The sequence below is a fragment of the Pseudorasbora parva genome, chromosome 16, assembly GCF_024679245.1.
Source record: "Pseudorasbora parva isolate DD20220531a chromosome 16, ASM2467924v1, whole genome shotgun sequence".
In the NCBI taxonomy this organism is placed as follows: domain Eukaryota; kingdom Metazoa; phylum Chordata; class Actinopteri; order Cypriniformes; family Gobionidae; genus Pseudorasbora; species Pseudorasbora parva.
In genome coordinates, this window is record NC_090187.1 from 2,925,198 (window position 1) to 2,942,071 (window position 16,874).

The 16,874-nt window shown below is 39.7% G+C and overlaps 1 protein-coding gene across 2 annotated transcripts in view; it reads left to right on the forward strand.

Annotated features, from left to right (window-relative positions):
- Positions 1–242: 242 nt before the first annotated feature.
- LOC137043384 (latent-transforming growth factor beta-binding protein 4) overlaps positions 243–16,874 on the forward strand; it is a 116,981-nt gene continuing 100,349 nt past the window's right edge. Inside the window, exons 1-3 of one of the 2 annotated variants that reach the window (XM_067419648.1) lie at positions 243–530; positions 8,914–8,984; positions 10,908–11,184. In XM_067419648.1, coding sequence (XP_067275749.1) covers positions 340–530; positions 8,914–8,984; positions 10,908–11,184 — 539 coding nt within the window. In that variant the 5' untranslated portion in view covers positions 243–339. The remainder of the gene's footprint in view (positions 531–8,913; positions 8,985–10,907; positions 11,185–16,874) is intronic. The other variant, XM_067419649.1, reaches the window with a different exon arrangement.

The following is a 16,874-nucleotide window of genomic DNA, read 5'->3' on the forward strand; positions in this document are numbered from 1 at the left end:
TTTGTCCTGCATTACTTCCTTTAGTTACCTATTACTGTCAGAAAATGATTCTTAAGTTTTACCAATAATTTAATATAAAGTCCCCTAAAATGCCAGCGAGGAAACGTAACGCTAAATGTTTATCTATCTGCCACTCTCAGTCTGAGCTCTGATTGGCTGTCTCCTGGCTGACTCTGATTGGCCCGAAGTTTCTCGCATCTCTTTCATTGAAGAGTCAGTCTGCGGTCAGCAGCGCGTCTGGATGGAGGGAGTCCGTCCGCCGTCACAATGAATGAAGGCCATTCGCGGTGCTGAAGACATTTACTCACTTTCAGAGCATCTCACTAGCGCGATATAACGATGTCAGAACTATGGAGGTTGTCATTTTGCCTGTCATTTCTTTCCCTGGCGATCGCAAGCTCCTCATCAGCCAGTCATCAGACCAACAGGTCTCATCAGATGCCTCACGATCTCATCCATCCTCCACAAAACAGGAGCAAACCACAGAGACAGCGACATCACACCAACTCGACGAGGGTCGATTTAAAAGGGTAAGAGTTTTAATGAAGAGGTCATCTCAACAGTCTGCATGTTTGTGTGAACATGTGACGTTGAAACTGGGGGAACTAAACAGAGCTTTATTAGCCTGTAAAGTATTGCTTTTAAAGGTAGAGAACATTTATTGATATCTATGGTAACATTCATTGAAAATCAAAAATGTCCTGTTCACTGACAGATTCTTTGGGGAACCAATTAATTATTTCATAACACTTTATTTATCAGCATCATTGTTACATTATGTTACATGGTAGGCTATGTGTACCCTTTAAATGTATAATTACAATGTAACAAATTCACCTATTTTAATTCTGGAGGGTAAATTCAAAATTTATCAATGATTATTAGAATCTGATTCGAAAGGGATTCTTATTTTATCCCAATTGGATCCTTTAGGATTGTTTGCAAATAATGATTGGGATTCCATTAGAAATCTGGTTGACTTATTTAATGATTTTTGGACCTTGTGAAGATGGACCTGGATGTATGTATTTTCTTATTGTGTTATACTATTGCTTGTAAAGAAGCAACATCTTGTTCATCTCATCTCATCAGGACCTGGGATCTATACCCGACCATTGCAATTTTCTCTTCACTGCTTCTCTGAGTTCAGTTTACAAGCCCATTGAGATATAGCAGAGCACTTAACTCCAATCAAAGTCCTTTACAGAGCCAGAATGGCATGAAAACACTGGCCCGTGTTTTGTTCACAGTTGTAACATTCAGTCAGATGTTTCTCTAGACTTACTCCGGAAGTGTTGATCCTTCAAGCAATGAGAGGAATTCCTGATTATCCTGAAAAAGTTGGAGACTTAGTGACTGGTCTTTGTAAGCCATAACAGAGCAGGAAATTACTTAGCCCTCTATTCATATTCATTTCGCGGGAGCCAAAATGCCACTGAACCTTTAAGAGTTCATCAAGGATGCACCACTGCTCTTCTGTAACAATCCCAGCTCCTCTGGACTTCATTGTGCTTTCAGGTCAATCAAGGACATTGAGTGTGCAAACTTGTCCATCCCGGGGCAATGGGGGAATATGGAAGCGTTTTCACAGCCTCAGACGGAGAAGGAGGGTGTTGTTGTGGAGTTTAGTAATGCTAACAGGTTCAACAGTTCAGAGCTCAGAAGGCCAAGCGCAGCAAATGGCTTCAGAGCGCATCAACGGGGCCTTTCACACCTCTGAGATCACAAAGGGAGACAAAAACATGATTATTTCCTCCTTTTTTTGATGGAGGTGCCAAGCAAAGTGGGAGCTTTGTGACAATCCAGCAGTTAGCCCTCATGTTTGACCTTGAGGTTTTATTGAAGCTTCTCCATGGCTCTCTGTTACGAGGTGCTGGAAAAAAAAGAGCCAGGGCCAAGAAGAAAACCATAAAGCCCTTTTTGTGTGTGTGTGTGCGTGTGCGTGCGTGCGTGCGTGCGTGCGTGCGTGTGTGTGTGTGTGTGTGTATTGCACAAACGTAAATAACATTTTTACAATATAAAAGGCTCATTTACAATCTTTATTTTACAGCCTCTGCTCCCAGGAGTGTTGGAGGTGAAGAGGTTTGCTCGTTTGCAAGATGTACAGTTTTGCTCACTGCCTCGTTTCTTTGCATTTTGCTCACACAGAGAAAACAGAGGCGGGGGAATGAGATATATGTGGGTGCAGACGCAGCTGGTAAAGAACAGGGCCCATATTCATGGTCAATCTTAATGCAAAGAGTAGCTCCTAGTGAAAAAAAATCGAAGAAAATTCTTAAAAGGGTGGCAGTTTCTTCTTAAAATTATCGAAAAAAATCTTAGTACAAAAACAAGTCATTCAGAAAGCATATTAACCCTTAAAAGAGGTCTTAAGGTCCAAAAGTGTTAGGAATACGGACAAGGATTTTTAAGAGGCTTTAGAGTTTATTTAGCAGTGGAGAAACTGGACGAAACTTGAAGAGGCAGAATAATTCACAATACTTGAGTGAGTTAATAAAACACCACACATTAGATCATGTTTGTGACCGATCTAATTAGTGATACGCTAACTCATCAGACACCGCCATAGTGCCAAAAATAGAAGTAATCACTACATTACCATGTTTATCAGCAGTGTTGATGGGTGTACATGGAACAATGCTTAGGTGGAGCGTGTCAAAGTAACATCCACATGGATGGAGGACCCAAGGTTTCCCAGCAGAACATTGCCCAAAGCATCACACTGCCTCCGCCGGCTCGCCTTCTTCCCATAGTGCATCCTGGGGCCATGTGTTCCCCAGGTAAGCCACGTAAGAAAATGTGATTCATTAGACCAGGCCGCCTACTATTGCTCCATGGTCCAGTTCTGAGCATTAACCAGAATTAACTTCTTGAGCAATTTATTTGATCAGACCACACCGGCCAGCCTTCGCTCCCCACATGCATCAATGAGCCTTTGCCACCCATGACGGAGCTTTCTGAGCTTTCTTATTACGTTTAATGCATACTTTCTAAAGTTGTGTTCAGTAATGTATTATAACTGTGTTTACATCATGAGATCATTCAGTGCATTATAATGTGCATTATTAATGCATTAAATATAATTTTATAATGCATTATATATACATTTACATTTAATCATTTAGCAGACGCTTTTATCCAAAGCTTACAAAAAGGGGAGAGCAATAGAAGCAACGAAACAAAAACAAGGGCAACAATTTGCAAGAGCTGTAAGAAGTCTCAGTTAATAAAGCACAGTACACAAACATTTTTGATTTTCCCCAAACAAACAAACAGAAAATGTTCTTGCATATTTACATGCTAGTATTTATTGATCAGGTGCAGTTGGAAAAGATGTGTCTTAAGTAGTTTTTTTTTAAATGGCTACAGACTCAGCTGCACAAATTGAGATCGGCAGGTCATTTCCCCAGCCTTATAGGTTTATAATGCCATGAGGGTGAGTATGACAGAAGTGTTACAGGCTTTTGTTATTGTGCAACACAATAAGAGATATTTAGCCGAATGTCCAAGCTGCTCTTTTCCATACAATGAAAGTCAATGTTGATCACAGCCTTTTCTAATTCAGATCGATACACTTTCATTGTATGCAAAAGTGCACAACATAAGGGAAGTCATTTATGACAGTATCTTGGTCAACTATTCCTTTAACATGTCCAGATCTTTTAGTTTCTTTTTAAATACAGTATATGAAAAAGCTGTCAGCTGTAGCCATGTGAACAGAATAAACACAGACATCTTCAATCACTATCAAGTCTTGCTCTAATGGGACTCTCTCGGCTCTGTAAACATCACTCACGCCTCATGTGGAATGTATCGTTTAGGTGTCGACTACACATTAAAACCCAAAAGTTGATGGCAACGGTCCGTTCTGTCAGTGCAGAAACTTCCCTATTAGGTCTAATAGGGGCCCAAACGAAGGGTCAAGGCCTTTATTTAGAGATCAGACAGACAGACTGGTGGTAAAAGGTATCAGTGTTATGAGACATCTCAGCACAGTTTAGGTTTAAAGGGATGGTTCAGCCAAAAATGAAAACAATGGCATCGTTTAAGCACATCGTGTTGTTCTCTTTACTTTGACATGGAACAAACTATTATCATTTATTTTGTAATCCCCACAATCATGCTTTCAATGTGAGAGTAAAGAATAATAGATAATGCACAGGGCATGATCAAAACATGAATCTAGATAGAGTGATCATGTCAAGTATCAATCTTTATTTCCATGTATTTATATACAACTTAAATAAATACATGAAGATGGAGATTAACTGCTAAATGCATAAATTTAATGTAAATGTAAATTAACTATTGATTTGAGTTTAAATAAGTTTACTATATTATTAGATAGATCATAGTAAAGCTGCAGCAATATATATATATATATAGCCCAACTTTGTTCGTCGGATAATATACTCATGTCCGAAGCAGCAGAGACAAATAAGAAAGAAAAGGTTTTGTTGGAGGAAAGCAATAAGAGGACACAAAAAAGTGATGTGATTAAAGGCAGGACGAGGATCAACATGTGACCAGCGTTTGCTCGTCGGCGTGAGCTGAAGGAGGCGTGCCCGACCGATGCTGTCCTGCTTGTTACGGTGATTACCGACCACTCAAACACTGAACTGAAGTATCATATAGATTCTGGAAAACGCTAACCAATAGACTACTATAATGACGCTGGCTTGTAAACGTGAGCATCGTGATTATTTGGCGTTTGAAAAAAATAAAACCCATGAAATTATATTCATATGACATGCTGAAACATAAGCCACTGACTGTAACGTTACCTAGGATGAAGACATTTCACACGCGCCGCCAGAAGAACACCTGCATGTGAACTCCTCCTGCAGTGTTCAACTGTTAGTGCTGCACCAACCCGCGGGACGCCACTTTTATGAAGTTATTTGGCCCGCACTGCACCACTGTATATATTTTTACAACCCGCCCGCACCCACGACCATTAAATAGACATACGGGGTCCGCGGATTATGAGACAACCCACACATCTCTAGTTCAGGGCTATCAGGGTTGTCATGTCAACAAATGCACGCGCGATGGCATCCCCTGTTGTAGGATAACAGATCTTACGACAGTAGTTGAGGACATTATTTTTTCCAAACTGTAGGGGGACCCCGAGAGCAAAAGTTGCCAAGTGCTGCTTTAATGTTATTCATTTTGGATACACCGATCTTTCCACGTCGTCAAATCAGCGGACCTGTAGCGTGGCATTTTGTGACATTACGTCCGGTTTTTGGTCCGTTTACATGTCTTTGGTCCGTGTTGCGTTCATATATCAGTCGAACCACACCAGAGTTGGTTTGGATGCGGACCGATACCCGTCTTTTTAGTGGTCTCGGTCCGCTTGTTTGGTGCGCACCAGGGTTCAGATGGCAGCGTTCACATGTGTTCAAATGAACCGCACTAAACGAGCAATCGCACCAGGGTTCATTTTAATCGAACCAAACATGACAAGTGTGAACGCACCCTTTATTTGTATGGAAAAGAGCAGCTTGGACATCCTGCTAAATATCGAGGTGAAGATAATTGCAAATTCCAAGTTTATTATCAAAGACAGCAGGGTGTGCAACAGCGGGCACATCAACACAAACAATACCAGACACTGAATGACAAACAAGCAGGAACTTAAATACAGAGATGATTAACTAAAATGACAAACAGCTGTGATTAAAGTGATCAGTGTCCATGGTGACCGATTGTGGCGGGAAAACAGAACAAAGGAAGACATGTGACCAATGAAAACAACTGATAGTTCATGAAAACCAACACAAACAGAACGTGGTTGTGACATATATAATGCATTAATAATGCCTTGCAATGCACCTTATAATGCAGTAGATATAATGCAAGGACGGGTAGATGCCAAGGTTTTCATTGAAAAACAGCTTTGATTTTCACACAAAATCACACAAAATGGAAGACGACACTAAAGTCATATGGACTGCTACTGGTAAAATTCTACAGTGACTCTAACTAACACATTTTAGGTAACTTTACTTAAAGTCTTAACTTAATTAAAAGTTCCATAGAATGCACTGAAACAATATTTTAAATTGATCTCTAATACATACATAGAAGGATGTGGCTTTGGTAAGGGCAGTCCATTTACAACCCTAGTCTGTTTTTACCTTATTTTGAAAGGTCATGAATAATAATATTGAGCTCTTCTCTGATTGTCTCATTTTTGCAGCTCACACAAGTGCAGTTATTCAGAAAACACAGTCGCAAACAGTGGCTTGTGAGCCCTGACAGAACACAGACCGACTGAATGATACTTTAAGCAGAACATCTCAAATGGAGATGCTCAAATGCAGCCTACTTATTTATTGTTGTTTTCAGATCATCCGCTCGCATGCACCAGATTGAACATATTTAAGTAAAACACCGGCTAGCATACGTGTTCTTTTAACAGAAAAGCTCTGATTGGGTTATTTAAATGACTGAAATCCGAAAATCCCAGTTCAAATGAATGGATTGGTTTCAGTGCCATTTTGTCAAGCAAACAAAAAAAAATGTTTTTTTGAGGCGGGCCATTTTTTTACTACTTTGACTTTTGACTAATTTCCTCCACTTCTGCAGTTATCTTTCTCTGTTTACATCCACTCATTTCCCAAAGGTATGCATGTTCAATTGTCAATACAACTGAAGATTGTGAGAGAATATCAAATAATCTGACTTCATAAATTAATATTGATTTTCTTAAAGGTCACGTTTTTCGTGTGTTTTTGAAGCTTTGATTATGTTTACAGTGTGCAATATAACATGAGTTCATGTTTTGCATGTAAAAAAAACACAGTATTTTTCACACAATTTACTTATCTGTACAGTGCTGTTTCCTCTGTCCTAAAAACGGCCTGATGATTTCCTTGTTCTATGAAGTCCCTCCTTCAGAAATACGTAACGAGTTCTGATTGGGCCAGCGCTTCCCGTGTTGTGGTTGGACAGCAGCTTAGCGCAGTTTGCCCGGAAAGGTCCCGCCTCTTACCATAACGGGGTGATGCCAGCGCTGAATACGAGACCACGCCCCCTATTTTGCGTGTTCTTGTGGGCGGAGGGTTCGTCAACAAACGGTTCAAGTGACGTCATCACAGCAGGAAGTGCAGCGGTGTAGTCCAAACCGGCCGCTCGCTGTAGGCTTTGAAAGGGAACTTCTGTTAAATAAAATATCTCGCTTGGCATTGAACTGTGAGCGTTATAATTTTACAGGTATTATTTATGTTCTAACAGCAACATTACACACTAACTAAAGTTTGAAAGATGGGATCGCAAACAGGGGCGTCGGACTGGGGGGGTAAAGGCGACCGAGTACCCAGGTGTCAGTTTTCTATACATATACAGTACATGCACTAACATTTGTATAGAATTGATGTACAAAGGGCTTATTTTGTTTACATTTTAAGTGTTTTTATGATAGAAAATGCAATACCCCACCCATTGGTATCACTATGGTATTTGGTACGGGGGCCCAGCAAGATGGTTTGTACTCAGGGCCCAAAAGTTGGTGCTACGCCGCTGATCGCGAAGAACGGGACCTTTAAAATATTTTTGTTTGAGCTCACTATTATGGTGATCAGTGTTCCCTTTGGTGGGGCAGTTTTGAAATTCTCTTCCTATTGATGCAGTGATCACTTTACTTGTTTTTGTTTTAGTCAAGCGATTTGCATGCCTTTTTTAAAGTAAGTCCAACTAATTAGATTGTACAGTGCTTCAGATCCCATTCATTGTAAATGCAAGCAAAAACAAACAAACAATTCAAAATCATATTTGTATGTTCCATTGAAGGAAAAAGAGCAATATGGGTTTCGGAAGGACATGATAATTTTAAATGTTGTATGAGCTATCCCTTTACAGAGGCATAGACGGAAAAAAAAATATTATATACATTTAACAGTTTTTCCCGGTTTTTCAAAAGAGAACGAGACATTTAAAAGTGTGCATTTTGTATCATTTCACAAATTAATTTTGTTATCTCGTTTACTTTTAAATGTAATGGATGCAGCATAAAATCAACCAAAAACTCACATATTGATTTTATTTGGTGATTTTAGTTAAATCTCATTGTCTGAGCGTGCTGAATATGATCCCTTTCGGAAGGCTATTGGTCATTCTGACCTCCACGTACCCGGATCACTCATGCCATCTCCGTTTCAATCGGCTTACGCTGCACATCATCCCTCGGACTGGCAACTTCCAACAGTGTCCCTTCAGAAGCCATACAATAAAAGCACATACTGTAACTAATTAGCAAATCCCACCCGACGCTACAGAAGGGTCAGGTTTATGCACAGCGGCCGCTGCTTTTAAAGCAAGCGTTCAGGGTCGGCTTGTGTTAGTGTGCTAATTGCCTTTTCTCCCAAAAGCAGCCAGATAAACAGATGCGGCCCAGGAGTCTAAAGAAGACTCCTAATCCACCGCAGTTTACCCACCAGACGGGACAGCCAACACCACTGTGGGAAAAACAATATTTCTCATGTGCATGGGCACTGGGAGGCCCAATGAGGGGGGCGTCTATAACAAACTTGCTCCCCCCTTCATTTTTATTCATCGCCGCTATTTGTCCAAGCTGAATACAACACGGGGTGAAGGGTCAGCTTAAACCCAAGGCTATTCACTCAGCCCAATGCATCTTAAGGGGCCCAGGGCCACGGATTGTAAATCTTTTAAAGATGTGTTTTCAGAAGTAGTTAAATTGTAATTATGCTGGACAGATTGATTTGGCGTGGAGCCTGGAAAGGTGAAATAAAAGTGAAAGTGTTTCAGTTTAATTTTAAGGGCAGGCAGACTCGGCGCAAGTGCACTGTGGCGTGTGATGATCTTTATTTATATATTTTTTTGTTCTAGAGCTTCACCCTTGATCTCTCTCTCTGACACTCTTGATCTCTGTCCGTCTTTCTCCAGGCCTAACGTTTGTGGCACCAGGTGCTGTCATTCATGGCTAGTCAACCCCAAGACCAAGCAGTGCACAAAACGTGAGTATCTTTTCAGGGCCATTCAGATGGTTTTATACATTTCTATTATGCTCATAGAAAGACGCAGAGTGTTTCATCTGGCTCAAATCCTCTTCATTTGTCTGATTTTTTCAAATGAGGCAGTGAACTGAAGTGTCTGCACAGCTGTGAGCTGTAACAACTTCATAAACAGCAGGGGAAACATGCACTAAAACATTGATTCTCAACCTTTTTATATTAAAGACCCCTCACTGGCCAACACAATATTCATATGCCCACTATTACAGCGCTATGGATATTTAGTATAAAATATATTAACTCTTTCCCTGCCATTGACCTGCAATTTCTCATCTTTCCGTGTTTTCACCGTTATGCGGTAGGGGGCGCTATTACACCTCTCCTGAAAGAGTACAGAGTCTCCTGATCATCCCTCATCCCCTTTGGGAGTAAGCCGAAGCCCCCAGGCTGAGAATCACAAAACAAAATCACTGTAGTTTCAGACCTCCAGGTTATTTTCTGTAATAATCTGTCTAATGTATCTGCCGTTAGCTCCATATAGGCACATTTACAGTCAACCAATTCTGATTTTGTACTGTTTTAATGTAATATGCTACTAGTGTTGTAGTACTCGAGACCGGTCTTAAGACCATTTTTTGAAGGTCTTGGTCTTGTCTTGGTCTCGGACTTAAGCTGATGATACACAAGGCAACTTTTTGAGCAATGTTGCTTGGGCACTTCCCCATTTAGAATGGGCAACTATTTTCTATCTGGATATCCAAAAAGAAATGTGTTACCCATTCTCAATGGGAAAATGGCCACATCGCTTGCAAAGTTGCCCGGCAACATTGCTCAAAAACATCCCTTGTGTATCATTAGCTTTAGAGGTTTCATCAGCTATCATCACTACATTTCTGGCACATTGTCTGAATTAACATCATTAATGTGATTTGATGTATAACTTACTGCTTAAAATGTAATAAATAACTTCTTTGTAATGTGATTTCTTTTGTTACTGTGCTGCCGGGATCAAAAGCAATTAATTGGACCAATTCAGATGCAACTTCTGTGCCATTAGTTTTATTGTTTGATTGGTAACAGCGCTATAGTGTCTTACTTTTCTAATCAAATTTATTAAATAAATATAAAGTAATTTCTCAGATAGTAGAAATGGATCTTTTAGATGATTTTAAGGAGTGCTGGTCTGGTCTGGTCTTGGTCTCGGTTTAGGTGGTCTTGACTACAACACTAGCTATTACCATTATTACGTTTTTTATGTAATGTATTCAGTCTTGAGCAGATGATTGTTAATGAAGAGCTCTACGTTCCCCTTTGACAGGCATTTAATGAAAAAGTGTTGTGCTACTTAATTGAGTCCATATTCAGTTTTCTATTAATGCTTATAAATTCAGGTTGGATATTAAAATCTGTTCTTTATTTGTTTTCACTTTGCACAGTGTTCATTGTTCCAGCATGTAGCAGTTATTTGAAAATCTGTTTGCGTGTTTCCCTGTTTTATTGATTGATTTTATAAGGCTCATGTGGGTTAAATAAAATGTTAAATAAAACTTTTATGTATATTATGTTCATGCATCTTACACTCAGCAGTAAAAATGTACTTTACGTCTGTCCATTTGGATGCCTGAACATTATGACAATCCTTTACTGTAAGTAGGCCAAACCGTTGAGTGCCATGTTGAGGCTCAATAACACAATTAATCCAGTGCCTCAGCTTTCTTATTATAATCCACACCTTCCTAATCCTTGTGTAGCTAGATTTACCAACTAACAACTAACCCCTTGACCCAAGTGCCTTTAAAGGGCCAGTGCAACTCAAAATCAGATTCCAAAATAAATCAATCAGGAAAGTAACTCAAAATGCTATGCAAAGTAGTGGAAAACCATTAACACAATGGGAAAATAATTTCTCTGTTGTTCTCCCACTAGCAAGATGTCATCCGCGCTGCCATAATAAAGCAGTCTGTCGCCGGCCGAACTTCTGTCAGTGTCGTCCCGGCTTCCACGGCCATCGCTGTGAACATCCTAATGTCATCCCGACCCCAAACTCCTGGTTTGAGGCACAGCCTGGTCCCATCATACACTTCACCGCCACCACGGCGACAGTTACCACGGCAACGCCCGCATCCACCACCTACAACATCTCCACATCTGCCTCCAACCCAGATGCCAAAAAGACATACTCATTACGCTGGCAGCCGCCCAGGTGAGTGACCTCTTCATAAGTCATGCGCTTTACACTAATGTGGCTCATAAAGCACACCAATGTAGCCTGGGGAAACCCAGACAACTTCCGGCAAATTTTGATTTGCTCTGTAGGTAGTCTGGCAAAGAGCCCATTCAAACCCATTTATAATCCGTCGAAATCGCGGCACCAATTAGAAACGTTGGGGCTTTACACGATGACGATGGCGACGGTGAAGCAGATTTTGTACATTACTAAGATGGACGCCGCCGTGGAATCTCACTCGTTCGAATCAGCTATCGTGGCTGTTTTAAATGATTTAAACTTTTTATTTTCGTTAAAACCCCAGCAAAGAACAACACTCAAAGCCTTCATATCTATAAAAGATGTTATCGCAGTCTTACCGACTGGATTCGGCAGAAGTCTGATATACCAGCTTGCCCCTTTGGTGGCGAAACTAATGGGTCTCACACCGGATGCGAAGCTCAGCGCCGCGTCTCAGGTATCTCACATTAAATACACACGAGCTCAATTTTGAATCGACTTCTGACAGAAGAGCTTCACGATCAGTGTATCTCGTAGCACAGGGTGAAATCTGTATTTACATTGACGTTTTACGAGAAAATAAAACGTCTTTTTATATTGAAAACACTGTGTTCGAATTTTAAAGACGTGGTGCGGCGCTGAGCTTCGCGTCCGGTGTGTGAGCTCCTTTAGCGAGAGCCCTCTGCATACGTCATCTCCTTCATCACTCTGATTGGTTTTAAGGTCGCCCAGGCATTTAAGCGACGCCCCTTTGGAAATGATTTGTCTCTGAAGCTTTGCCAGACCATAACTCAGTTACTACTGAGAATGGTCTGGTTTTAACCAGGCTAACACCAGTGGCCAACATGTTCTCCAACCAATAAGCCTATATAGGTTGTTTGTCACTTGCTTGAAATACGACCCATATATGCATTTACTAAAGTTGTGCTCCGATTGACAACAGGACACTTTCATTTTAAAGAATTTTTCCCTTTTATCTAAATAATATTTCAGGTTTTGCATAGCGCAATTGGTAAAGCATTGCAAATTGTGATCATGCGATCCTGAGTTCGATCCCAGGGAACACTTGTGCTCATAAAGTGTGTATGCACTGTAAATCACTGGGTAGGTTTAGAGATGGGGTGGGTGTAGTTGTACATAAAAAAATATATATATTTTTGCTAAATGGAAATATTACAAATAGTAAAAAGTCCACACATTGCATTAAAATGAACATGCATTTTGATTGGTAGCGACAGTTATACGTGATTTCATGATGTCACGTAACACGACACTGTCATTATTTTTACGCCTGCTAGAGGGCGCACGACTTTAAAACGTAAATAAAAGTAGTAATAAGGTGCTTGAAAAAAAACCTAGAGTCAGTTTTTTTTGGAGGACAGTTTGCAATGGCTATATTAGGAATGGAACAGATGCAGAAACACCTTAACTTATAAGTCAAAAAGTGCATGTTGCATTATAGCTATTTGATGCGGTGTTGTACACTGTACACTCACAAAAGAAATGTACAGTGCTGTCACTGAGGCGGTACTCCAGACAACTAACCCCTTGACCCAAGTGAAACAAGTAAAGTACAGAAGTGAAAAGGTACCTTACTCACTCCTAAATGGTACATACTAGTACCTTAAAATGTACATATCAGTACTTTAAGAGTGTGAATTAGTACCTTAAAGGTACATTAGCGCCCCAGTGACAGAAATGTACGTTTTTTTCTGACATTGTATGCATGCAGATTGCAGAATTTGCATTAATTATATTTCAAGTTATTTCATGTTTATGTATCATTGGCTCTTCCTCAACAGCCACTATATTGGACTTTTTTGTTCAACTCAGCTAGTCATTAATATCTGGAGTATTTCATTTTAAATGTTAAAGTGACTCACTTCTTCAGGTGTACAATTTTGCTATATGGAATAAATGACTATGCGGTGTTTATAAAACAATTGTTCATGATTTGCTGCCACAAGGTGGAAAAATTACAGTTAACAGTATGTGTTTTGACTAAAAATACAGATAAAGGTATTGCAATCACATCACTTTCTTAATCAGTGTTAAAAATACACATACAACAGCAAATTTCCATGGAAAATTATGTATGCCATTTAAAATATCGGTCACACTTCAGATTAGGGTCCAATTCTCACGATTAAATAACGATTATCTACAACTTTTAACTCAATAAACTCCTCATTTCTGCTTATTAATAATTAGCAAGGTTGTTAAGTTGAGGTATTGGGTGATTAAGGGATGTAGAATATGGTCATGAAGTATAAGGCATTAATATGTGCTTTATAAGTGCTAATAAACAGCCAATATCCTAGTATTATGCATTATAATAAGCAGCTAGTTCATGGACCCTAAACTAAAGAGTTAACAAAATATAAAGCTCATAAATAAGACACTTTATTTGGTAACACTTTATTTTACAATGTCATTGTTATATATGTTACATACTGTACTAATAACTATAAATGAGGCATAATTGCATGCAACTAACCCTAAACCAACCCATATTCCTAACCCTATAATAAGTACTTGTAGTTAATTAATATTACTCAGAACTTAAATATAATTACACTGTAAAAGGGACACCTTAAAATAAAGTGAAACTGTTTAGTTGTTACATTGTAATTATTGCAAAAACATGTACGTTCACAATAAGTGCATTGCATGAAAATGATCAATTAAAATGTTAGTACACCGTAGTTAAGGCCACCTAATATAAAGGTGGTCCGCACTGGGCCATATTAAGTTACTGCATGTACATACTATAGGTTTAGGGTTGCATGTAATTATGCATAATTTATTGTTATTACTATAGTAACTACATGTAATGTGCTACAATGACTATAGTGTTACCAAAAATTAAATACTAAAACTAAAATAATTAAAAAAGAGAAGTATATATGCAATATAGATAGCAAATAGTTGGTCTAAAAAACAGTATTTACATTGTAAGTGTACGTTTAATTAGCTTTTAATTCCAGTTTGTGGACATTCTTTTCACACAAAAAAACAAAAACAAATTGTGTGTGTGTGTGTGTGTGTGTGTTACACGGATTTGCCTACAGGAGGCGCTCTCATACTCCAAATTCACATCTACTGTAAATACTTCACAGCTGTGCCAGCACAAGAAAGACTATGTAAAGCTAACACATTTGGGAATGTCATAGTTTGAATGCTTTTCTTTCCCACCTGATGTTGTAAGTGTTAAGTGCTCAAAGCTTTAAGACCAATTCTTCTGCTCAAAGGGATTTGTCTTGTTTACTAAAGGATTGTAATTCCATCCATATGGTAAACAGCTCTTACATCTGTATACACTGATGTTAGATATGTATGTTTTCGTTCTTTATACGGAGACCTTAAGTGACCCTTATCTTCTCACAGCTCACTCTCCACCCTGAAAATGAAAATTATCGCTATCTCTAATCTCACCTGATGTTTTGCCAAGGTAGATAATGTGAAGTAGAAGATGTATGCTCGCCCTTAAAAAAGACATATTTATTTTGACTGGCTGCCTCATAGGCAGATGCTTCTTTTATACTGTATTCAGATGACAGAGGATGCAAAAGAACAAAAGGTTCTGAAGAAAAGTGTTATGATTGGAGAGCCACACCTCATCTGATTTCAGATTAATGGGGCAATGAAGAGCATAAAGTTAAGAAGTCTTGTCCCTTTGCTGGAAGTCTCTGATCAGAGCTTTGATGTTCGGGATGGAATATATTTACTTGCGAAAGTGTATATGCGGTCATGGTTAAGAAGTGGTTTATATCACACCAAGGTATCATCTTGCAACATTTTGATTTAGAGGACAAGTTTAACATTTATGCTGAATAAAAGATGAGAAAAGTGTTTAGCCTATTGTGTAATGCCTGGGTTTTCACACAGGGGAGAACCACAAAACATAACAGGTCAATTTAGTGATGTTAGTTAAAGGGGTCTTGCACTGTATTGTTTTATAATGTTTCCTGTGGTGCACTTTTAATGTGAATATGATTTTTTTTACATTAGTAATGGTCATAATTTAGAAATAAATAGAGCTCATGAATGCAGTGATATCGTCATTGCAACTCGATTTCTGCACAATAACGAATGCTTTCATCATAACTAACAGTGCAAACACAATATAAAAAAGAGATGTGTTGATTATAACGGGACCTTTGGTGTGAGTCCAGGACTCAGTCACTGATAAACTTGCGCTGTTTGATTGACAGCTCCAGGGATTGTTACTTTCTCAAAAAAACTCATCCTGTATGATTTTTAAGCATTTTTAAAAATGGGGACATGGGTAATGTCCTCATATTTCACCCTCTCCTTATAATACCTGTGTCATACACTGTAAGAAAAAAAAGTACAGTTCTGTCACTGGGGCGGTACCCTAAAGTACAAAAGTGAAAAGGTACATCTTTGTACTTTACTCACCCCTAAATGGTACATATTAGTACCTTAAAAGGTACATATCAGTACTTTAAGAGTGCATCGTAGTACCTTAAAGGTACATATTAGTACCTTTTTGGTTTTGTACCTTAGGGTACCGCCCCGGTGACAGAAATGTACCTTTTTTTCTGACAGTATACCCATGTAATTATACACATTTGTGTCCTGATATTTCACAAAAACATGACCCCCCCCCCCCCCCCCCCAATCAATCAAGGCCTTTTGCAACACAAGCGCCGATCTAAACGGTGTATAACATGCAAATACTGGTGCAAGCACAGCATGACAGAACCGTGCCCTCTGTCAGCGCACACCGCCAAGCTGCCCGGTTTTACACAAGATAAAATCGTACATCGCACTGCTGTACACGGCGTACATCGCACTGCTGTTAGTGAGCTTTAGCGCGGTGCTGTTCGGGAGCCGATCCTGCCATGACAGGCCGAGGATCTGTCATGGACAACGGAAGTGAAAAGCATTACGCTTGGGCTCCTGCCACCGGTATGTAGGCCACGTTTCGCTTCCATATAGCAGAATGAGAATTCATATACCCACACCTTTACTTTGAGAGAAAGATGGCTGTTGTTCAGACGTGAGACTGAAGTCGCCCAAAGGGTCTACAGTCCTGCTCTACAGTTCAGCATCATTCGGTCAGGTTATGGGAGCCGTCGGCGGCGCTGGCACTGTGTTTTTAGACCACAAAATCAACAATGTCACTGAAGAAGTGTGTTTCTGGTTTTGATTGTGAGGGAAAGATCGCCTTGATCAGCTTCACAAATAAACCAGTGTTAAGGAAGTTTGTGTTTGTTGAGTTCTGCAAGTGTGTGTGTTTGTTCCTGGTCATGAGTTGAAACCGCTGGCGGTGAGTGAAATGGCATCAAATGTGTGTGTTTTGTTGGTAATCGGCGCGCCAAGTGTGTGTGTGTGTGTGTGTGTGTGGGCATGTTTTTGTGACAAATGAGGACACAAATGTGTATAATGACATAGGAATGACATGGGTATTACAAGGAGAGGGTGACTTACACTTTTCAAAAGGCTTATAAATCACACAGGATGAGCTTTTTTTAGAAAGTAAAAATGCAGAATATTTCCTGTGATGGGTATAGGTTTAGGTGTGTGTGTGTGTGTGTGTGTGTGTGTGTGTGTGTGTGTGTGTGTGTGTGTGTTGGGTAGGTTTAGGGGTAGGGGTAGGGGCAGTGTAAGGGGACAGAAAATACGGTTTGTACGGTATA